Source organism: Podarcis raffonei, chromosome 12 (assembly GCF_027172205.1).
Source record: "Podarcis raffonei isolate rPodRaf1 chromosome 12, rPodRaf1.pri, whole genome shotgun sequence".
NCBI classification, from domain to species: Eukaryota; Metazoa; Chordata; class Lepidosauria; order Squamata; family Lacertidae; genus Podarcis; species Podarcis raffonei.
The window spans coordinates 38,797,602-38,822,500 of record NC_070613.1 but is presented as its reverse complement, the minus strand read 5'-3'; the positions used below and the strand labels follow the sequence as shown (position 1 = coordinate 38,822,500).

General features: G+C 38.5%; 1 protein-coding gene across 11 annotated transcripts in view; it reads left to right on the top strand.

Annotated features, from left to right (window-relative positions):
- The window catches only part of TBC1D5 (TBC1 domain family member 5), a 289,716-nt gene that overhangs the window by 68,147 nt on the left and 196,670 nt on the right, over window positions 1-24,899 (top strand). For all 11 annotated transcript variants that reach the window (XM_053359280.1, XM_053359270.1, XM_053359272.1 and 8 more), the window contains one exon: window positions 23,397-23,531. In XM_053359280.1, the coding sequence (XP_053215255.1) occupies window positions 23,432-23,531 (100 nt within the window). In that variant the 5' untranslated portion in view covers window positions 23,397-23,431. The remainder of the gene's footprint in view (window positions 1-23,396; window positions 23,532-24,899) is intronic.

Genomic DNA, 24,899 nt, shown 5'->3' with positions numbered 1-24,899 from the left:
ACATAAATAACAGAAAGGAGCTTTTTTACAGTGTTGTGTTGTTGTTTCTGTGAGCATTTTAAGACTTGATATTTTTGTCTTGCCGCTGAGAAGTGTTTTACAAGACTTGCAAAGTTCTGTTTGGGAATAAGGTAGAATAAAATATGTCTTCTTGTTATCACTTAGAGTATACTAGTAGAGAACCCTACTGTTTTTGTTTTGTTTTGCTTCTTAAAGCCCCCTGCTGCTGTTGATTACACCTAGATCTGCTACTGATTGGAACTGTTAAAAGGCAAAGATAGTGTGGATGGTTGCTGAATCATTTAATTGTAGCACTAATAAGATGTTTTCCCTGGGACATGATGGAACTGATGATATTAATAAATGTGTAAAATGTCCATGAAAATTCTCATTGCCTCTATATTTTTGTAGGTGTGAATCTAGTGCTTTCAAGCTTAATGTGGCAAGTCAGGTGCAATACCCCCCCTTTAACTACAGACTGCTATTGCATATAGTTGAAAGGAAATACTAAAAGGGAGACAGTTGCAAAAGAAAACACACACATGAGATGTTTTGCATCTTGGGTAGATTTTTACATTTGCGATTGGTGTTAAAGAATCCTGTAGGGAAAGTGACACATATATAGATAAGTGTTCAGTCTCTTCTAGCATCCTTGTGATTGAAATTCTAAAAATGCAGAGTTAGAGGAACAGATTCAAATGAATGTATTATCCAGTTTTACACAGGGAATTAGTAAAAGGGGATTCTGTTTTAACTTGCTTAGATGGTTGAGATGGATAACCTAACAGATGCTGTGCATAGAAAAAATGACACACCTGTAGCAACTACCGGTACTACTGCAAAAAGGGTGTTTATTGATTATTGGAACATGAATTGTGGATGCACAAAGCTTGACAGGAATCTATTTCTTATAAGGTGTTTGCATTAATTGCATTGTACTGTTAATGTACTGGGTTTCCCCTTTCTTAATAGTAATAAAAAAAATTAAAAGCAAATAATTTGTTCAGATAGAGGAAATGATTCAGTGCCTAAAATATAAGGTGGGGTTTTCAGTCTTTGCTCTTCTATGTTTCATCATTACTCTAGATTCTTTGTTTGCAAAACAAAGTGATATTTGGAAACAGTGGTTTAACATTTGGAAGCCTGAATGCTATAAGGAAAACCTCTGTACTGCCTAATGTCTGCTGTTAAATGGGTCAGGGCAGCACAGTAATCCTGCATTGGATTAAAGAAGTCTGAGCAATGGCATGGTGGAATACATACTGTCAGGACACTGGTCGCACCTAGCCCAGCACTATGAAGCACCAGGCAATGCTGCAGCCTTCTGTCATGTCTTTGTGCCCCATTATTTTGGAGTACAGAAATACTGGAGAAACAAAGAGGGTGGCTGGCTGCTGCCTTGTCTGGTGCTTTACACAGTGTTGGGCTTAACCTGGCATCCTAGCATTTTTTAAAGAAGGTTTTAACAAGAAAAGAGGATGCGCACCCCCACTGTTGCCCCCCATCTCTTGGAAAGCTTAGAAAGATGGCTTGGTAGGGATAAAGTGCAGCTTGCCCAGTGCTTCATTTAAATATGGCACCAATTCTGACCGTGAGCCAAAAGTTGAAAAGAATTAACCCCAAACTGTCTCCGTATTGCTCCATAGCCAACACTTTGAAGAGGAAAACTGTGTTGTCATTCTGTTGCAGCCAATAAAATTCAAGAAACTAGTCTTTAAAATTGGTGGATTATTATTTTTTACCTCCATAGTACTTTTTTGACTGGATCTAGCCTGTCCACGAATCTGAGTGAGATTGGGACCCTCTCAGTCATCATCCCACTTCATGTTTCTCATGATGTATGAGGTGAGGGAAGGCTTGGAGAGTTTTGTAATAAAAACCATGGCATGGTTTTATGACTTTGCCATACAGCTACTATGCCATTACTGAACACCAGAGTCTAGAAATTTAACCTAGACCTAATCTGGATTAGTTTTCCAGCATTCTGGAAAAATTCCAGTCCAATAAATGAATCTATTTACTCAGGATTTAATTGAGAGAGGGCACTCCTGCCGATTAGCTGGGCTGTATATGTGGAAAACTATTACTGTCTTTTTGCAGAATATCTGTGATATCTTAGTGATGTTGGCTGTTTGTGATTTTGTTGTGGGGGTTTGGCTAGCCTCATCACTTAATAAATGCAGTAAGAAAGTAATGTAACTTCTTACTAATGAAATCACTTTAATTGTTCTAATGATGCTCCCCCCTCATTTTAGTTTACCTTAGTTAAATACTCCAAGGAATCTTAAGGTGTTGTAAATCAGACATGTTGTTCTAACAGCATCTTGAAGTGTTTGAAAAACGTAGTATTGTGTAGGAGTAATGAAGTGATACTTTTTTTAAAAAAAAGATATTTATTAGAGTTTTACAAAATGAAAAAATAAAAAATAAAAAATACAAATAAAAAACAATTCCATCTTTCCATCACATTCTTTCATTTGCTTGATTCCCGAACCTCCTCAAACCTCCCTTTTTGTATTCCAATTTAATTTGTTAGTTCAGCAAATCCTTCCTCTCTTTACTTATCCTAATCTTTAATCTTAAAATAATGTAACATTAAATTTTTGTCTATTAATAATCCAATATTTTCATACTCCTTATAGCATTGTAGCTAAAAACCATATAACTTTTCACCCAACATCCTTCTAACATTCATTAATTTTACAATATTTCCGTAAGTAGTCTTTAAATTTCTTCCAATCTTCTTCCACCGACTCTTGAAGTGATACTTATTAAGGTTTTCAAATGTGTGCATGCTACACATTTAGAAAACAGTGCTGGAAATGATGAAAGTAGCCCTGATCTTAAAATGACTTTGTAGTATTTTGTGAGTAGTTCTCTGAACTATTCTGTAGGTGAAGCAAAATATAGTTTTTTACTGCATTGTTTATTTTTTGTAGTTTCTTCATTTAGAATGCAGAGTCCCGTGACACCGATGATGGAAGAGATGCTAGGCAGGACAGGGCAGTAGCAATATGTAGTTTGCCCATCCATGTCCAGGCCTGTAAACTCTCTTTTCCTCCTCTCTTACATTTGATTTGTCCTCGATTCCTTGTTTGCCCTTCAAATATGAATTGGGGGAGAGGGGAGTCATCGTTTCTAAATCTGGTTTGGAGAGCAAGCTAATCCATAGGTTACCAGTTTGGATGTCATGACTAACTATTCATTGTGCTAACAAGGGAGCATGAAGAGGAGGAGAAAATGGACTATGTGAGTCCAATATTTTGGCATGATCAGCCAAACTGACCAGTTCATTGTCTATTCCTCCACTATTGGAGCCAGTATTATTCTAAATACCAGTGGCTGGAAACAGCTGGAAAGGAGAGTGGTATTACATTCAGGCATCTGACTGGCCACTTTGAGAACAGTATGCTGGACTAAATGGGTCACTAGCAGGCTCTTATATTCTCACAAAAGAGTAGAATTGTTTGCTGCTTATTTAATATCTTCTAGATCCCACCAATAAATTGTGTACTTTATTTTATTTGTATAATAAAAAGTGTAAGGAAAAAAATTACTGTAAAAACAGCATTATCTTGTTGATTTATAATCATTAATCTGGTTAACTCTAATCTTTATTATTTTTATAATATTTATTTAATCTTCTGTACATAAAGTGCTAATTGAAATGAAAGTGATTTTGAATATGTTCAGTTGTCTCTCATTTGCAGTTTGACTGAGTAGTATCTGCTTTTATCTAATTTGATAGAATTCTAATCTAATTGGTCCAACTTGAAATTGTATGAAGTTAAATTGGAGGGGGATAGAAAAAGAACATATATTTTATTGAAGTTATTATTTCTAAAAAAAAGTAGTTCTGCTTTCATTTATAAGCAAAATCTTGCTTTTGGTTGCCACCATTTTATTTCGCTCACAATGCCCTTTGAGCAATGGTATATTATCATGTGGTATCATTCTGAGAGTAATTGTGGGCAAAAAAAATTCTGTTTAAAATTTGGCTGAACCTTTTCCTGTGATAAGTTCCAGTCCATTTTTAATATGGCCAAGGCTAGAAAAAATCATTTACCAAGAGCACAATGAGTTTTAGGAACCTAAGAAATCAGGTACTTGAAATTTTTCTAATTCATTCTCTCTCTCTCTCTCTCTCTCTCTCTCTCTCACACACACACACACACACACACACACACTATGTATTCATTTATTAATACCCACAAATATTCTGGTCCTCAGTCTAGAACTGCTTATAATAGTTTCACTGAAGTCTATCTTAGATCATTTTGAAAAAACACACAGTGTTTTCATTTTTATGTAACATCTCTGAAAAGCTTGAAAAGTATATGAGAAAAAGAAATGTTTACTCATCTGAGGGTTTCATCATAATTTACCCAGAGGCCAGTCTACATTCAACCAAGTCATAGGAAGCAAAATCAACCTGCTAGTGTGCCTCAAGGTGTTTCCATATGTTAGTGCCTCGGTTTTGAAGAAGAACTGGAAATGTTTTGAGTCTCTATATAGAACATTATTTGCCTGTGATACATCCCTCTCTTCCTACGTCCTTTCTCATCTCTTCCATGCCTTTGGCTTGTAATGTGTTTCTCCACTAGAATCACCCACAAGAAATGGAGCTTGTAGATATAACTGGAAATATCTTTGGCTGATGATTCCCCACTCTCACACACACGCTAACTGACAACTGTGCATATCAGGAAACACACTTGTTTGCTCTAACTATGCAGCAGCTGATCAGTAAAGAAACAGAACCCTTAATTGCTACTTAGGGTTTAAGCCATCATTCATTCATTCATTGCTGGAAATATGAACTATTCATATGTTGCCACAGTATGTTACTTACACAAGAGTGACAGTGAAGGAAGTAAGAGCTAAGATGCCTCACAGATATAGACACTGGGGGATTAACATGTCCTCTTCATTAATATATATGTACATAAATTAATGTTAGAGTATTGAAACTAGCTTGCATGAGATCTGGACAGATTCCTTCTTTGAAGAGTGCTCAGAAAATGTCTTTAATATTTTTCAGTCTGCTTTCCAAGTTAACATTGTTCTGTTGTTGTTGTCATGGTTGTTGTTGTTGTTATATAAAATATGTTTTATTATGAAATACACACAACAAATCCTCTAAGAATATTGGTCTAGAAACTGCACATTATTTTATAGATTGTCTTCTATTTTCTGATAGTCTAGACTCTTATCCTTCCATTTTACTTGAAAGGGTGCATTTTAAATCAGTTGGCAGCCAATCGTAACAGGCTAGTACTGGTCACAGTTTCTGTGTAGATGGCAAATGGTATTATTTTCAGAAATACTTTACTGTCATTGATAAAGGCTTCTCATCCCAGTGCTGTCAACCTATAAAGACCCCCTTCAAGGAGTGTTGTATCCAGACCCTGTTAGTCCCTCATCCTGGGCCAGTGGAAACTCAGGCTGTTACTGGACATACTCGGGATTCACAAAGACCAGAGTTGAACAGTCCACTCTCTGTCTTTTGAGCCCCAAACCCACAAATTACCCAGTACACCAAGCATCCAGGTATCAGATTTAGGACCAAGATGGCACCAGAATAAATATGATACTTTATTAAGGAGGTTATAAGCATAGACATAAGAACCATTTACCAGTAAAAAGACAGTTAAGAAAAAGACTAAAAGTGTAAGGATACATTTGGAAATTGGAGTACAAAATAGAAAATAACAAAGCTAACTTGCTGCACCCTAACACTAACCATTAGAGACCCAACTGAACCAGTAAGTTGCATCTAGGCACATGTAAGTCCATGATCTTTATCAAAATGTGGGCCATCTGACAAAATTCAGAGACAATTTTTATTCAAAAAGGCATGGCTTTATGAGGGCATTTATTGCTTAGCCAATCAGGGCCTAGGGGCATAATTCCCAGCACTGAAAGTTGTACACGCTGGTTGACCATTAATTTCTGCACAGTCATACTGACCTTGATGCCGTCTTGCATCAGACACTCCCAGCACTGGCGGAGGAAGGGGAGTGCGGTGGGTGTGGTCCGCCCCAGGTGTCATACCTGATGGGGGGGTTTGACATTGCCGCCCCGCCCATCTGGAACGCTCGCCGTGGGCAGTGCCCCGGGACGCTTGCCCCGCCCCCACGGGCAGCTAGCCAGCAACTAGAGCAGCTAGTTCCGCCTCTGATTCCCAGGCAGCAAGATGACACTAATTAATGGAGCTTCTTCTCTTAGTGAGTACTGTACCCAAAATTTTGAGTAAAAAGTCTTTTTAACCTGAGCTAAAGAAAGGGAGATTTGTCTATAAATAGTAAGACTTCAAACAATGGTTTTCTGCATTTGGATAATTCCAATTAATTTAGGAAAAAATATGTATATTTTTACTCTGTCATTATCACTGAGCCTCTGTGATAGGGCACACTGTAAATGCAAATTTTAAGTTTCCCATATTCCTGACTCAAAATCGTCAGGTTGTGATATGTACTCTCCACTAAAAATGTATTAAAATCTGCTGCAAAGTGACCTGATCCTTAAGTTAAGCAAAATTCTCTTACCTGTTTGAATTGTTCACATTTAAACAACTTTTCAAAAAGTTGCTTATATTCCATTGTTCATTCTAATCCTTTAGTTATGGGGGGGTAGCAGAAAAATGTAGGCTACAAGTACACATTAAAAATTGCACTCAGTAGCTACTTTCCTGTTGCACCTGATGTAGAGCATACATTTTCAAGTCAAGACTACCTTAGCTTACAGGTTGAAACACCTTAAAAATGAAAGCTGAGATACATAGGATACTGAATTCTGTGTCTTAGTGCATAACCATTATTATAAAGAAGATGATACATAAAAGAGGGGAAGAGTCATAATTCAATGGTAAAGTTCTGCTTTGTATTTGTGAACTTCCTGGCTCAATCAACTCTTAAAGAATCTCGAGTAATTGATGCTGGGAAAATCCTCTACTAGAGAACCCAGTGTTAGACATTGTATAGACTGGGCTGGTTAAATAGCATAAGAGAAGAAGATAGAACACCTTAAATGTTGTATCTTTATTTCTCTGAATTTCCCAGAAGAAAGGCCAGTAGGGTCTGAAATGCATTGGAATGATAAATATCACTTTCCCCCATGCCATTGTTTTTTGCCACTACTTCCTGTGGATAGAAGCATAGTCTGCTTCCCTATACTGCATATATTCACATGGTTTAAAATTAATTAATAGTTTTGGCTACATCAGCGTTCTGGGTAATAGGACACAATCCTTTTCAGCAAATAAATTGTATTAAGCAATGGAAATTGAGGATGAGGGCATCTTTAGTTTCATAAGTTATTGAAGAAATATTCCATACATTATTTGAGGGGGGAAACTATCAACTACAGAGTCTTTTACTGAATAAAACACAGTGAAATGAGAGCTGGAGTTGATTCCTTAATTACCAAAGAAAATAAGCTTTCTAGGAAGCAATAATGCATACTTAACCTACTTTCTTGGTTCTCATCTATTTATGCAATTCAAGAGGATATTCTTGTACTTTGTACAGGAAAGGAAGGAAAGTATATCTCTAAATTGTTGCTTAATACAAACATCACAAGGAAAAAAAATTCAAAGGCTTCAAGAAATAGTTGTGGCAACTGCAGTACAAGTGTATAAATTATCATTTCACTCATTTTCCTTCCTTCCTTCTCCCTCCAACTCTTACTATAATTAGCCAGCATTAACAGCAAATGTTTGCTTTGGTTAAATTATTCAGAACATTTATTTTACTTGTCAAAGGTTAGATCAGGTTGTTGTTTGAACTGGTAATTAAATGCAGGCTAATACACTATCATATTTATATGCACTGTAAACCCTGTTTCCTTCTCCTTCTGTATAATTTTATAACGTTGCGGGTTGACATTTAGAAAGACTTTTCTACTCAAGATGTATAAACCAAGCCAAGGAGGCAGACTTTGTTGGTATTCAAACTCCCAGTAAGTCGTGATCATGTGTAGTTGGAATTTCACATAAGGACAATACATTAACATGAGGTTCTTAGGTTAAATAAATAAATAAATAAATAAAATTTTGGGGGGGTGTTTTGGCATCCACCTGTCTCAGGAGACAGTGGAGTGCACCTCCAGCGGTAAAGTCAAACCACTGGAGAATCGCAGCGACTGCAGAGAGCAGGAACCCATAAGTGCTGTCTCCCACATTGTTTTTGCTGCATTAGCAACACCGAAATGACTCCCTGGGCTGAAGACCCCTGTGACAAACCCTGTTCTTATCCTTGCCTGCTGGAGGGAGAAGGTTTTAGTGAGGAAATTAGATGTATTAGCCCTTGGCTCCTGTCTTTTATTGTTGTTGTTTAGTCGTTTAGTCGTGTCCGACTCTTCGTGACCCCATGGACCAGAGCACGCCAGGCACTCCTCTCTTCCACTGCCTCCCGCAGTTTGGTCAAACTCATGCTGGTAGCTTCGAGATCACTGTCCAACCATCTCGTCCTCTGTCGTCCCCTTCTCCTTGTGCCCTCAATCTTTCCCAACATCAGGGTCTTTTCCAGGGAGTCTTCTCTTCTCATGAGGTGGCCAAAGTATTGGAGTCTCAGCTTCAGGATCTGTCCTTCCAGTGAGCACTCAGGGCTGATTTCCTTAAGAATGGATAGGTTTGATCTTCTTGCAGTCCATGGGACTCTCAAGAGTCTCCTCCAGCACCATAATTCAAAAGCATCAATTCTTCGGCGATCAGCCTTCTTTATGGTCCAGCTCTCACTTCCATACATCACTACTGGGAAAACCATGGCTTTAACTATACGGACCTTTGTTGGCAAGGTGATGTCTCTGCTTTTTAAGATGCTCCTGTCTTTTATACTCGCATGCTAAACATGCCAGTAGAATTGGATTCTGTCATTGTTGGTCTTTGCTGCACCTAAGAGGCTTCCCTCACCTGTAACCATTTCCAGGCTTTCACTGGCTAGCTGCTGCCCTTAAATGCATGAGGCTGTATTGCTTTCTTTCCCTGGCGGAACTGCTTTCCCTTGTTAATCATCATCCTCATTAATACTCCGCCCATCTGGCTGGGTGTCCACAGCCACTCTGAGCAGCTTACAGCACATATGAAAGTTGTTTTGACAAAGGTGTTTGTGAAGACTTCCAAACGCCCTTCCCAAACTGGGGACTGGGAGTGAGACCTTCCACCTGTCACAATAGCTGTTTTCTATGGCATATACACTAATTAGAAGACATATATATCTACACAAACAAAGTGCCTTCAGACTTGCAATTCAAAATATAGGTTTGGGGAGGCGGAGAAGAAGGGAAGTTGTTTGGCAATACCAGAAAAAAGTGGAAAGGGTTTTTATCTAGTTAGGACCAGGCTAATCTAGCTTTTCTGCTGTTGCCACCAGCCCACTTGCTGGTTACAAGGGCCAAAACAACCCTCCACATACATCTTCAGTAAGGGGCAGAGAGATGGTGAAGCAAGCTCAAAAAAAGAGCCATACTGCATCAGGCCGAAGGCCACCCCAATGCTTCTGGCTCCAGCCATGATTTTCAACATCTTAATTTTGTTAAAATGCAGGAATTTCTATAATTTATGTACATTCAAGATCACATAACACCCATAGTCAATTTTTTAAAAGGGGAACGATTTGGATTTAACATACAAAACTTAGTAATGTGTGCCTAACATCATGCTAGTAGTAGTTACTACTGCATTACCATTGCCTTCATTAATAAGTTTAGCCTTTTAGTTTCCTGATTCTTTTTGTCTTGAGGGTTATAAATGTTAAGGGACATAAAGAATGCACCAATCACAACTCATAAATCACATTGTTCTTCCCTGGGCAAAAATGTAACTTTTGCACATTGATTGAACATAGAGCCACAGACGGGAGTGGCCTGTGTAGATAAAATTAAGAAACCTCACTTTTTGATGGCCCAGTAGTAGTTTTGAGAACGAGAATGGTAGTAAAATTGAAATGATAAAGCAAACTTCAACAGCTTTCCTAAAAACAAAAGAAAAAATAAACCAAGGAGATTTACGACTATCACTTGTTTACATCTCTTGTATTTTTTTTTAATAAAATGGGCTTAAAAGATTAGTCACAAGGTGCTACAAGATTTATATAAAATAAAAAGCCAGATGTTCTTCTTAAACTCTTCTTAATGTTCAGTGGAAAAAAATGAAATTACTGTCTTGTATTTGTTGTGCACAAATAACAACAAAGCAAAGATTCCATAAAAATCAGTACTGAAGAACAAACTGCCTATCTGCATTAGAAGTTACAGAGAGTTGTTTGCTGTCTGAGCTGGAGAAGACAAGATGTGCTTGTTTGCTCTGCATTGTGGGTTCGCAGATCTATTTGTTCTTTAGAAATGCACAAGCTTTAAAAGTTCTCTCACTGAGATATTGTGGCCTTCAAAGCTTTTTCCAAACAAAAATGCACAATGCCTGGTGACTTTCTGCTACTCTAGCAAAAATTTAAAATCCACATAAATTCAAGCAGGTTCTTAAATCATGATTTTATGTAGATTTACATCTTCCTACTGTGGTCTAAACCACAGAACCTCTTGGGCTTGCCAATCAGAAGGTTGGTGGTTCGAATCCCCGCGACGGGGTGAGCTCCTGTTGCTTGGTCCCTGCTCCTGCCTACCTAGCAGTTCGAAAGCATGTCAAAGTGCAATTAGATAAATAAGTACCGCTCCGGCGGGAAGGTAAACGGTGTTCCCGTGCGCTGCTCTGGTTCGCCAGAAGCGGCTTAGTCATGCTGGCCACATGACCCAGAAGCTGTCCTCAGACAAACACTGGCTCCCTCGGCCTATAGAGCGAGATGAGCGCCACAACCCCAAAGTCAACTGCGGCTGGACCTAACTGTCAGGGGTACCTTTACCGTTACCTTTTTACAATTGTGAGAAAAGAAAACACAACTGTAGAGTAAATCAAGAGGATAGTAAATAATGAAATAAATATTATAAAATCATTTTGCAAATCACTGCATGGTGCTTGTTACCCAAAGTAAAAATGGAAAAGAATTCTGAATTTTTTCACAACTGCCTGCATGGTGCTTTACAGAGCACCATAAATGAACAGGTCATGCCCTCATGAACCTTAAGTCTAAATTTAGATAGTTTGATTGTAGTAGGAAGACAACAAAGTGTGAAAGGAATGGGAGAGATGAGAGACATGGGAGTTAAAGGTGTGTGTGTGTGTGTGTATATATATATATATATAGAGAGAGAGAGAGAGAGAGAGAGAGAGCGTGAGCGCATTTCAGGAAGCTCAATATTGATAAGGTGGCGTATCATACCAGACAGGCTAAACAGAAGTTATTTTAATCAGGTTCATCAGGGTGTGATCTGAAGGTACATTCAACGCCACCTTGCTGAATCTAAGCGAGTCTGGATTTGGTCAATGTTTAAATAGGCTAGAAAATTTCAATTGGGGACTAGATCAGGCCCTCAAATTTAGAGTTGGCTTCTTCTGTTTGGAAGGATACTGACCAGTTTGTTCTGGGTACATTCTCTTTTTCAGAAAGAGAAGTATTACAATGTATACATGATAAGTTTGAATGCTTTTGGTAGTTGTGGTTGTGTGGAGGGGAATTATCCAGTTAAGGTCCTGCTCATGTCACTCTATTTAATCAAGATTTTGACTCAAAGAATTTTAGGGTGCTTTCTTTCCTGGGACTTGAAGAGCATTCCTGGGTGCCTCTGGTCCTTCTGTCACAGGAATTGTGCCGGGCAAAACCCTTTATTGGAGGCAGCTAGTGGAGTGGTCTTTCTTAAAAGATTGATTCAGAGCTGGAGTCTCCAGAGAAGAGGGATTATGGAATATGCAAACATAAGACTGAGACAGAAGTTTACTTCTTCTCAATATTTTTAATATTGTGATATGTTTAGCAGGAGAGACAAGCACCTCACAAGTGAACCAGCAACATCCACTTCCCATTTACTGTGGGACAATGGATGGCATGGCTATTCGATCCATAATGTGTACTGAAAGAGGAGCGCTAGTACATATTTTTACAATAAGGATATGCTGAAATGCCGGGTGGTCAGGACAATAGCTGTCAACTTTTCCCTTTTCTTGCGAGGAATCCTATTCGGAATAAGGGAATTTCCCTTTAAAAAAGGGAAACAATGACAGCTATGGTCAGGAGGCCTTCAGAAGCTGATATGCTCTAAAAGTTTCAGGATTATTTTATCTAGATTCCCTCCTTTTAATTGTAATTCCAAAATTTTAAAATCCATACCAGAGCTTCTATAGTTACGTCTCTCCCCCCCCCCCCGATTATTCAAAGCTACTCATTTTATCTTTCATGCCTGACATTTTAATTCACCACAAAGTTTATATGCTTTGTGTTAAGTGCTGGTAAGACACAAAAGAATGTAGAGTTAAATCTGCAGGCAGTGTTTTAAAACTCCTATGATGATAGTTCTTAGGGTATGCACTTCTGTTCTATAGCTCCAGAGACAACTATTTAATAGACAACATTTGAATAATACAAATGTGTGGTTGGTAAAAATGGATTAAGGTTTCAGGGTGGTACCAATGGGTGATATTTAATATTGAATGACATGTATTAAGACAAATGGTTTTATATATAATTTATTTGGCATTGTAAATGCATTTATCTTGTGAGATACAGACCCCCTGATGCAAAATGAAGTATTCTGGAAAGGTTTTGAGTAAATAAATAATAAAACCACTTTGATACACAATCTAACAATATTAAATATTAAGACTTCCACATGATTGATTTTTAATACTTAATTAACTTATTTAAAGCCCAATGTGACTCTATTTTGTATTAAAGATCAGACTTACAGTATTCAAAAGACTAGAATTTTTAGTAAATGGAACGAAAATTAACGGCACTTCATAATCACTAGATTTGCTAGTAACTAGCGACAAGTCATTTGGTGACATGAGCTCATGCACATCACTTTGGAATCCAGCTGATCAACTTCATAGCATTAGGCAGGTTTTTTTTTTTATTTGCATCATTCCATTTTAATGATCTATAATCTGATACAGTTTATGAAAGAAAACATGCTTGCTTTGCACTATCTAAAATGTGTCAAATTGTGCATTTTTTTCCTATATCTAAAGGAAACACTTCCTCAATGACAGATGGCTGGTAGTGAATTATGAAAGAAGCTTGGTAGGTGAATAAGAAAGAAGCACAGTCCTTGATGACTTTTCTTGCTGTATGTAGTGGAGACTAAGGGAGTTAATGCCCATCATATCCATGTGGAGGTTGCTAAAAAGAAGACACTTTTCGAGTAGGGATTGTTCACTTGCAAATCTAAAAGCTATGACACATAGAACACCCAGGCCTGTGTGCATCCTTTTGTTTGCCCTGCATAAGAACTTCCTTGTTTAGAGGATACAGTCAAACACTTCAAAAGAATATTCACATTGAGGGTTCCCCCCCTTCCCTTCCCTTCCCTTCTCTTTCTTTTCTTTTCTTTTTAAAATGACTTCAGAAGGTTTTGCAGGTGCTGATTATTCAGTGATTCCTATAAATTCTCTCTTCAGCCTCCTCCTGTATACGAAATTTATCATTTTCTGCCGTCTCTTCGTGGGCTTTTCCTGGTGTAATTTTATCGTTCCAATCATATAGAAAGGTGTTCTGTGTGATATAGGAAAGTACATATGAACAGCCTGCGCAGGAAGAGCTGTAGCTGAGCCTATGCTCTGTGTGCAAAAGGCCTTGGGTTCCAATGCTTGACATCTCCAGCTTGGACTGGGAAAGGCTGCTGTCTGAAAACCTAGAGAGAGACTGCAATCAGTGTAGGCAATACTGAGCCATAGAGAGGAATGTGTTTCTGCTATGGTAATTAGCATTCTTCTTTCCCTAGCAATGAAGTGCTGATTAGGATCATGCATGTTTACTAAGTACAAGCTTGCCGGCTCAGCTATAAAGAATAGACTTAGCATTTCACACTAAACAGAGTATGTGGGATAGGGGAGTGAAACTCTTGCCTGCATTATCTCCCTCCGCCCTCTGCAGCTCAGCTCGGCTGGGCTCAAAGTCAGGCTGTTGGAATAATGTCTTTAAGCAGTGGAACATGGGGAGAGGTGGGAGAAGAAGGGGCTTGATCCCTTCCCTACAAGCCAGTCCCCAGACAACTCAAGAAGAGGTCTCTGAGAAATGTCAGGCTTTAGAAACTACACTTTCTGAGTAGGGCTTCACAAACATTTGTTTAAAAGAAATATGTAATAGTTTAAAAGGTTGATACAAGAGAAATATAGGCACTCTGTTTCAGATGTCTGAAATTGTGATGTTGTTGTCTCTGTTAACTGATCTGCATATCTCTCTATTCACACTTACAAGCAGTGCTTTTTTCCTAAAAGAAAAATGTTTAGCAGTACTCTCATTTTCCTACTCATATTGAAATACTGCCCCTCAATGAGGCCAAACTTAGATTCACAAAATGTTTAGGGGGGGGTGTCCCCCTTCGTCCCCCCAGAAAAAAGCACTGCTTACGTTTAAACCCATAACGTACACGTATGCTCATGAAAGTAACACTTTGGGGATCTTTTGCTCTGGAATTAATTGTTTGCCACAATAGCAACTGCTCCAGGTTATTGCCATTTTAAATCAGCCAATTTAAAACCACCGATACTGTCTTGCTTTCCTGTGGGAATTAGCAAGAGCCACAAATGTTACTATAATTAAAATAGTAACACAAAATGGCAGATAGTGAGTAAAATGGCTTGATGTCTTGAAGTGCCAGTAAACAAAGCAAAATAGCAAGTTACACAGACTTTCCAAACTAACCCTGCTACACTGGCTAGAAAAAGATGGAGCAGAGAGAGTACCTATTAACAGAGTTGTAGTTTAAGCCTATATGCACCAATAGAAAAGTACAAATGCAAATGACTGGGGTTTGGATAATACAAGGATTGAAAGAGACCAAAATTAGGAAAATGAGAAAGGTAGTAGAAGGAAAAGAGATACCACCTGTCATGAGGTAGCGAGAGCTGTGTTTCACTAGGCCTGCAGGATCACAGACCAGATTGTTTGTGCAGTGATTTGGATATCAAGTGAGGAGCCCTTTACAGTTTGCAGATACAATTAGCTTTTCTGAATGGGTACCCAGCCAGCCCAGGTGAGAATGCATACCTCACAAGGCAACCCTTTAGCCATGCCAAGGAGAAATTTCTAGTTAAGCTGAAGAAGTCTTGCTCTCACAGGCATCCCTGAAGTTAGAACAGGGGTCAGAGCTTGAAGAGACATGGAACAGTCTAGCAAGCATTAAACCCACAATGCTGATCAATTAGGGAATCTATGAAATGTATGAGAAGTATCATTGCTTTTTTTAATAAATAATTTTTTATTGGTTTTTACACATATTTTCCAGCATATCATCCTTTTAAACATCATTTCAAAGTCTTTGGCTATCACAGCCTAAGACTTCCTTCAACCTCAACTGATGGTTTTCTAAAATCCTTTCTAATTATGCATTTTTTTTACTACAGTTATTGCTATAAATTCAAATCTTAATACCTATCCTTAATTCTTTTCACAATAATTTATATATTACTCCTTACAAAACTACTTTTAACCCTACAAGTGATGTCAGTTGGTAACAGTTGCTTTCCAAATACATTGAAAGCTTCTTCCATTCCTTTAGAAAAGTCTGGTCCTGCTGGTTCTGAATTTTCCCGGTTAATCTCGCCATCTCAGCATAGTTCATCAATTTCTCTTGCCACTATTCTTTAGCTGCCATTTCTTCTTGCTTCCATCTTTGGGCTAACAATATCCTTGCTGCAGTTATAAAAACATTTTTTTATCATTCATATGAATTTCCGTACCCACAATACCCAGTAGAAGGGCTTCTGGTTTTTTAACAAATGTATATTTCAACATTTTTTTCGATTCATTATAAAATTATAAAAAGTCCTTCACTTTCTTACATTCCCACCACATATGGTAAAAAGTACCCTCCTTTTCTTTACATTTCCAACATTTGTTATCTGTTTTGTACATTTTAGCTAACTTCACTGGTGTTATATACCACATGTACATCATTTTCATAATGTTTTCTTTCAATGCACTGCAAGCAGTAAATTTTATTCCCTCTTTCCATAATTTCCCCCAATCCTCTATTTGTATATTATTACCAATATCTTTGGCCCAATGAATCATAACCGATTTAACTTCCTCATCTTTCAAATGCCATCCCAGTAGTAATTTATACATTTTAGGTAATATTTTAACTCTGTTATTTAATAATTCCAATTCAAATCTTGATTTTGTATATCGAAATCCATTTTTGTTTTTATCTTTAAACATTTCATTAACTTGACGATAATGCAGCCAATCATTCACCATACATTTTACATCTTCATGTGGCTTTAGCTTCCATTGGTTCTCCATCTCTATTAGTAATTGTTCATAGGTGGCCCAATTTTTACTCATATTTGTCTTTTTTACACTCATTGCCTCAAGCGGCGAGAGCCAGAGAAGTATCATTGCAACAGATATGGCAGTGATTACATGCATTTACGTTGTGGCCCATGCGGCGGCAGCGGGAGGCCCCCATTAGCTAAAGTGGTGATTCTGGTTAAGAACAGTTTCAGGTTAAGAACGGACCTCCGGAACGAATTAAGTTCTTAACCCATGGTACCACTGTATTTTAGTATATGAAACCATTTCTTCAGTGCGGATTGTGGAACTTGAGTAGTCATGCTAAGCCATCTTGTTTTTATTGCATGTGCTATGATGTTCCTACGCCAAAATACCATTTTCCGTTTTCTGCAGTTTCAGGAGATCAGTGGTGTGAAGTATTGCAGTTTTTAGTAACTCAAAATTCTTTGTCAGGAATTGTAAAGCTTGGCCTACATTTACTGATCTGAAGTTCTTTTGACAGAGTTATGCCAACCAGGGCCATTCTTCAAGAATCTGTCTTAGGTTTCAGTCATTAATTAGTGAAAGTAGAACTGTCACTGAGGACCTGCAAGAAGTGGTAAACGCAGCACATTTAACTTTAATACATAAATTCTCTTCTCTTGAATTGTGATATTTGTGCATGTGACTCTTTTGAATACATTTTGTGCCCTAAATAGATATATCAGTAACTTATTTTAAGGGACATTATTGTGCTTCTATGGAAACTAAAAATCCTTTTGAAACAAAATTCCTAGCAGCTTTCACAATCAAACTTGTAATCTCACTGGATTGAGCGCCTATGAAGCATGATGTTATTGAGTGAGAATTCTGAAAAATTCTCTGCTTCCAGATAAGTAGGTTTAGGATTGCAGTCTTATGATTTCAGAAATTTCATGATAATTCTTCATGTTCCAATTCACTATTTAATCTTGAGGTAGTAAAATTTTAAAAAGGACCTCACTTTTTTTTTTATACATGTAGAATAAACTTCCAAGTACTTATGCACTACTCTGCTGAATCAAGCATCTGTTTATTGGGGAATGCTAATACGAAGTTGATACTTGGTGTGGGGGTGATGGTGTGTGTGTGTGTGTGTGTGTATGTATGTGTGTGTGTGTGTGTGTGTATATATATATATATATATATATATATATATATATATATATATATATGAGAATATATGAGAATATATGAGAGAGACACCAGATTGAATTTCAGACTGCTGTGATCTGTTTGATCTTAAAGGTAAGGTGACGATTTTAATGTAGGTTCAGTCAAAAGCAAGTCTTTCTCTGTTCTCAGCACCAAATGTTTTTGTTATAGGCATCTGCAGAACAATTATTTTTCCAAATTAGGAAAAGTGTATTTAGATACATTGTCTTGAATAATCTGATTTTTATTTTTATTTTTTTGTTCAGAACTATTTCCAATAATAAAAATGGCTTGGCTGTGGTGATTCTTGCCCAAGTTGCATCTATTCTTGCATCCAAGTTGTTGTAATATGTGGGCCTGCTTTTGGAAAGTGTCCAGAAATTCATTCAGAAATTCTGCCACTGTACAGAGATAGCCAATGTAAAGCCCTCTATATGATTTTTTACCCCAGCCGGTATGACCAATCATCAGGGATAATAAGAATTGTAGTCTTTAGAGTACAAAGAGTGGTGTGAAGGCAGGGCCACCTCTTCTATACCATTGAGATGTCGAATCTCATCCTTAGAAAGATTTGTTGCCCTCCTTTTTTGGTTTTTCAACATCAGCCACAGTTGGCATTCATCCTAAGATCTTTCAGTCGGTCCTGATTAGGTGGCCTTCATGTTTCTGCTACTATGATCTGTGTTGCTAATTGGCATTTATTGGGTGCATTTATTCAATTGTTTAATGATATTACTTTTAATATGCCTTGTTTGCTGAGATTTCGAGAGGAAAGGCAAATTGTCAACAATTTTAATAATATATTTTAAAAAACAAATAATACAAATGCTTAGTCAAACCCATAGAACTAATTACTATGAAAAACATGTTACAGATAAGTTTTCAAATGATGTGTAGATTAGTGAAATATCTAATTGCAATTACCTTGCAATGTTTATAAGAATAAAAACAAATTTGCAGTAAGTCTACTGTAGTTCTGCAATTGTAAAATATATATATATATATATACACACACACACACATATATATGCACACTTTTTAGTGGTAGAAAAGTGAACTGTAAATATATTGAATGAATAAAACAAAATGTATTTGTTTTCTATATTTAATATTTGTGTGATAGTACAGTTTATTAAACACATCATGCGGTAAGCATCCCTTTGTGGAACAGGAAGCATTTACTACCTTTATATGTCCACTAAGAAATAAATTTGCTGGGCTTCAATTTTAGTGGGTAAAACTTCTTAAGGAATATGTTTCTGTAAGGAGATCAGGCTTTTTTCAGCTAAGGTCTGTCATGCAAGTTGAGTGTAATAAAAGACCACTTACAGGCGACAGGGGAGAAAAGTCTTGTGTTGGGAAATTCCATTCCACCTTTTGTTGCAGATATGTGGGATTGTTACAATGTCACATGCCTGTTTACATTCCAGCACAGACTGCTGGGCCCCGTGAGCGGAACTTCCGCTCTGTGTATTGCTTTTGTTTTGAGTCTCTCTCTGAGAAGACGGCAAGGAGAGACGACATGTTTCTTTGTCCTGATTTATGTAGTTTTAGTATGTATCTACAGCCTCAATCCTCTTCTGTTGTGCAGTTTACTCTGCTAAGTAAAGTGTGCTCAAGTCAGCAGGCTTGAGTCGCTGATTTACGTTGGAGCCAGAGGTCGATGTATCTCCGCAGCGGTAAGGCTGAGTGGTAGACCATCCAGCTGGGGCTGAGCCAGCTGGCCTATCGACCCCCAGATGCCGACAGTCCGCATGGCCGGCTGATGTCACTGTTGAACACATCCAGTTGGGGGGCTGGCTGGTTGCCCATCAAATCTTTAAATTCAAATGGGCCAGTTATGGCCCTTGGATGGACGATGGTCTGGCAATGGACCTGTGGGGGTCAGTCTTCTTTCAGGTCCACCAGAATACAGTGGTACCTCTGGCTCTGACGTAAATAAAAGCTGGCTGCGCTGCAAGCATGAGACACAGTCAGAATTGGATATCCCAGCCTCCCACCTTGTATGCTATTGGCTCTACCCGGAGGTAAGCGGGCATAGCACATGTATGTCCTTTCTGTGGAATTAATAAGTCAGCATTAATTAATGCTGTGAAATTAATATTTTGGGCCAGGGAGGAATTTGCCTGCAGACAAATTGGCCCTGCCTGGAGCTTTTTGCCTTCCTCACAGTAAGGGTCAGAACGTTTGGTGGGAAAAAAAGGCATTGGGTTGGATACTTAGTCTAAGCTAAGGGGTTGGATGCATGGGTGGATGGGTATGCCCCACCCTCTGATCTAGTAGGGTTCTGTCCAAAAGCCCAGACGGGGCTAACAAGCCAGAGAATGCAATGGTACCTTGGTTGTCGAACGGCTTTGCTCCCGAACAATTTGGCTCCCAAACGCTGCAAACCCAGAAGTGAGTGTTCCGGTTTCTGTACATTTTACAGAAGCTGAATGTCCAACGCGGCTTCTGATTGAGTGCAGGAAACTCCTGCAGCCAATTGAAAGTTGAGCCTTGGTTTTTGAGCCATTCCAGGAGTCGAACGGACTCCCGGAACAGGTTAAGTTTGACAACAAAGGTACCACTGTACCCCCAAATTGAGACCTTGTGGGATTGTCTTATTTGATTTGCATCGGGGGGGGGAGGTTCCTTAATCTCAGGATCGACCCCGATGGAGTTATCAGCCAGCAACAGGATTGGCTGATTCAGTATACATACCAAATGCCTATGTCAAAGCCAACTTACATCTGTAATCAATAAAGTTGTAAGCGTTTCGATCCCAAGTTGGTGTTGTGGCATTTCCACCTTTTGTACACCTCCACCCCCCACCCTGGTGGGCATTGGCGCACAAATTCCATCTTGTTTTTGTGGTTGTTGTTTGCTTTAGGCTAGCAAAAAACTAGCTCTTATTCTGGATCAATAATATAAGTATGCAAATTCTGAAGGTAGACAGAGATGGTTGTCAGGGAAATGACAAATAGATCCATGTAATATGATTGTTTATATAAATAGAAAGTACTTCCATTCATGCATCCTTTGCCTTTTATGGTTGTGGTCCACCATGGTGCATTGATTACACTCTGGAAAGTTCCTCAACTCTCTGATAAGAGTTTTTGAGAAAACCAGAGCTCTCTGCTTGTAAACAGAAGGGTATTTTACTTAGAAAGGGGAAAGATGGATCCAAACCAATGTTTCCATTGGTCTTTCACCTGGAAATTATATCTAGACATTTGTACTGTTAGTGTAATTCTAATACAGCTTGACATGATCATGATCATTACATTATTTAAGAATAGAAACTTATAATGTATCCTCTGAGATGGCATAAAGGCTCTATTCAGTTTTCCATTAATGTGTTTTTATGGTAACAGCAGCCAATTAGTATGTACTTTTATTTAGGAAGTATCTAAATAATAATTGGAAATTTTTGCTTTAAATCATTGATTTAAATTGGCCTTTTTTCCTTGGTGATCTAAATTGCTGAGGTAAATCACCTTGATCTTTTACAGCCTATAATTCTAGGGTCAGAGCTAAATTACTTTATTGAAAGAGTTATATACCATACGCTGTACCTTAATCTTTCTAAGAAAGGCATTAAATACAGACTTTTTCAGAAATCCCGTTTAAAAAGGATATTAGTCTTCATCATTAGCTCCAACAGATTGCCTATACTCACAGAAATATTTAGGATAGAGAAGAATAATAATTCTAGTACCAATATAGGTGACGTGGCTGTACATCCCTAAAGGCTTGCCTTTCCCAATCTGGAGCAGTGGATTTTTGCAACAAATAAGGATGTCAGTCCAAATTTTGGCAAGTTCCAACTGGGTGTCAGTTAATGCAATATTATTCATTTGTTGCTTTGTGGTCTGACATAAATACAATAAAGAAATAAAATCCCAATGGTGGAAGAAGGAACTGTGCTTGTGTGACTCCCATCCTGCTCAGATAACTGAGGAACCCTGAGCTGCTTCCCCCCACCCACATTTTTACAGCTACAATAAAGTTGTAAATTTTTATTTATTTGTCTAGAGAAGGTGAAACAACAGGTCTTATATCTCACTGCACATGTTTGCATGTGTCCGTGCTTACCCATTTGTGCTCAGTAGGGTTTATTCCCTAGTTAATTTATTTAGGATTGTATTTTTGAATGAATAGTAGCTCCTAAATCACATATCAATATACTTTTTAGTAATATGTAATGATTTTGTTTAATTGCTTTACATAAAAGTAGAAAAATGTTTTGCAGGCCATTATAAACCAGTAAAAATAATCACTCATTTTCTAGGAAATGTCCCATGAGTCACCATAATGGTTTAATTTTCTTTGCTGTTTAAAAATTAAAACACTAAAATTATCATAGGAATTCCTTGGTATTCAGAGTAGTTAGGCTAATAGGTATTGATCATTGATTTTTTGTTTTTAATTCTGATGTAAAAATAATTTTCCAGTAGCCTTTTTTGGGTTTTTTTTGTTGCTACTTCGGATGGAACTTTAATCTTGTCTGTTCCTTTTGCATGTATTTCTGTGATAATGTTTTTAAGAGAGGACTTTGGCAATTATATTTCTTCTTTATTTTGACATTGGGGTAGCCATTTGTCATCCTATATAGTAGCCAACATGGTAACCTTCATCAGCTTCAATCAGAGCTCCAACTAGCATGGGTTAGTGTTCAAGAATAATGGGAGTTGATTCCAATAACTGCTGTAGGGCACCATACTTTGCTAAAGCAATCTTTTTATAAACAGTTATTGCAAATGAGGTAATATTAAATCTTAATATACTCTGCACAGTAAGTTCACTATTAGGAAAAGTGGCATTTTTTCCTCACAAAGTGTTAGCTTACTTTACAGCGGCGTAGCGTGGGTTGTCAGCACCCGGGGCAAGGCAAGTAATTTGCGCCCCCTAACCCGGGGCAAGGCAAGTAATTTGCACCCCCTAACCCGGGGCAAGGCAAGTAATTTGCGCCCCCTAACCCCTAACCTGCCGCCGCTGCCAGTTTCTTCTTGCTGCTGCCTGGGCTGGGGTATTTACGGTAAGGTAGCCACGGCGGTGGCGGTGGGTCCGTGCCAAGTGATCTGAGGCGAGTTGCCGCTGGCGCTGCCGCCCAAACGACGCCGCTTGCCCGGAGGAGGAGGAGAGCAGAGAGGCGAGGAAAATGCAACATGGCCCAGCAGCTGCAGCAGCAGCGGCGGTGGAGCTGTGAGGAGGGGCTGCCTGGCGCGCCCTCCGCGGCCCTGACACGTGGGGACCGCGGTGAGCGCTGAGAGCCGCTGCCTGCTGGACGCCTTCAGCCCGGACGCGCGCACAGTTCGTCGGTTCCACGAGACATGGGGCTCTGCTACAGCCTGCGCCTGAGGCTCTTCAGCGACTCCGGAGGCGGCGAGCGCGCCCCCCCCCCACAGATGTTGCGCCCGGTGCGGCCGGCCCCCCCTTCACCCCCCACGCTACGCCACTGTTACTTTAAGAACACTGTTCAAATGGAAATTAACAACTTATTAAAAGTAAAATAAAACAACTTTAGCACATGCTTCCTATCATGCCTGAAAAATGAATGGAGTGCAACAGAGTTTTGTATCCAGTATATTTCCCCCATTCATTAAAACATTGTCACATTCATTGTTATAATAACAGAAAAGAGCACCAGATTCTCCACCAGATTTGTAGGAATGGTGGAGAAAGTTTACATATTAAGAGAACCTCTTATATCACGAGGAAAAATATAATGATACATATAATGCAATATTCCTCCCCCTTTCTGCTAAACTAGTGAAAATAGTATGTTTAGACGACAAGCTAAACAATACTGAGTTTTCTGAGATCTTTGCTACCTTATTGCAGTATAGAATTAGGAGGCTGTTTTGATTAATCTTTAGTTTTTGTTTATTCACCCAGGTAATTACTACTTATTGAAAGTGCCAAGTGTCAATATGTACCATTCCATCACTGAAACTAGCCATCCTTTACAAGCTGAAGAGCAGGAAATAGGCATTGATCCCCTGCAAAGTTATGTGAACAAGCCTGACGAAGGTGAGTTGATCATTTTTACACTTAACGTTTTAGAAAATGTATGAGAATTTTTGAATGGCTATGTGTTTATGATGTCTTCCATCTCCCCTGCCCCAAACAAAACATAACTGAACAGAAATGTTTTAAGAAACATTTCGCTGTGTGTGTTGGTCATTCTGGCCCTAACAAAAACCAGAAACATTCAACTATTTTCATATTGAAACAGTAGTCAAATGTTTAATTCCCTGTTATCTTTTCTTATCATAAACAAAACAGTGATATTGAAATCCACTATAGGAATCATGTAAATATGAGCTCTTTAACCCCCCCCCCCCATTTCTTATTACCAAAACCTGGTCGTTATTTTATGTTTCCTATTATTTCATTTGGTTTTCTTCGTGCTTTAGTAATTCATTCGGTAAAATAAGATTTAGCAATTCCCTATTAAATTTGAATTTGGCATTAACACAATCCAAGCAGAACTTTCCAATTTCCTTGTACCTTTAATTGTTAATCAAAGCTGTCAACTTTGACACTCCTGTCCTAATATATTGTGTGTGATGTTCATTTGTTTCTCAAGCTAAACAATACTGTATACTACATCTTAAAAACACTCAGGAATCGCCAACAAAGTAAAAGCCCAGTGAAAGAATAAAAACAAAAACAGTTAAAATGCTTGCAGTAGTAAAAACGCACTGTAAGATGTAGAGGGGCAGGGAAAAAACACTAAAGAGAAAGGAAGTGTTTTCAGTCTCTTAAGTTCAACAGAGATGATTCCAACAAGGACATGGAGATAGTAAGCAGCAGCTGAAAAGGTTCTCACTCTTACTCACCTCATTCCTGAAAGTGGAACCATAAAGATCATAATATTTGGGCAGGCTGATGTGGCCACACAACTAGATTTATGATGATATATTGGCATACTATTTATTTTCAGGCCACAGATTTTCAGTATTGAAGGTGAAATATAATAGAAGTTCAATGAAAACATAGTATAGTACCTTGAGTGATGCAAATTGGTTACTTGAACTTCCTACCTATCTGTTATTACCGACTACTATTTGGTTCTTCAGATGCTCTGCCCATACATATACAGTACATAGAGGGGTAAGCATGACCACACACCCCTAGCCCCAATCTCAGTGTGGCTGGCCCCCTGACCTCAGCACATTACAGTGAAACATTGGAAAGGGGTGTCCGTGCAAGTGTAGCTAAATGTGCATAGGTATCCTTTTCAGATACTCTGCACAACATACAAAGGCTACTTGTGTAATAGGACTTTTAATTCTCTTCTCCCCCTCCAACCCCCTGTGTGCACTCAGAATTTGCTTCATGGAGTAGGAAATGAAGGAGAAGCCCCATTGTGTGAGTGCCCACTTATGCTATGTT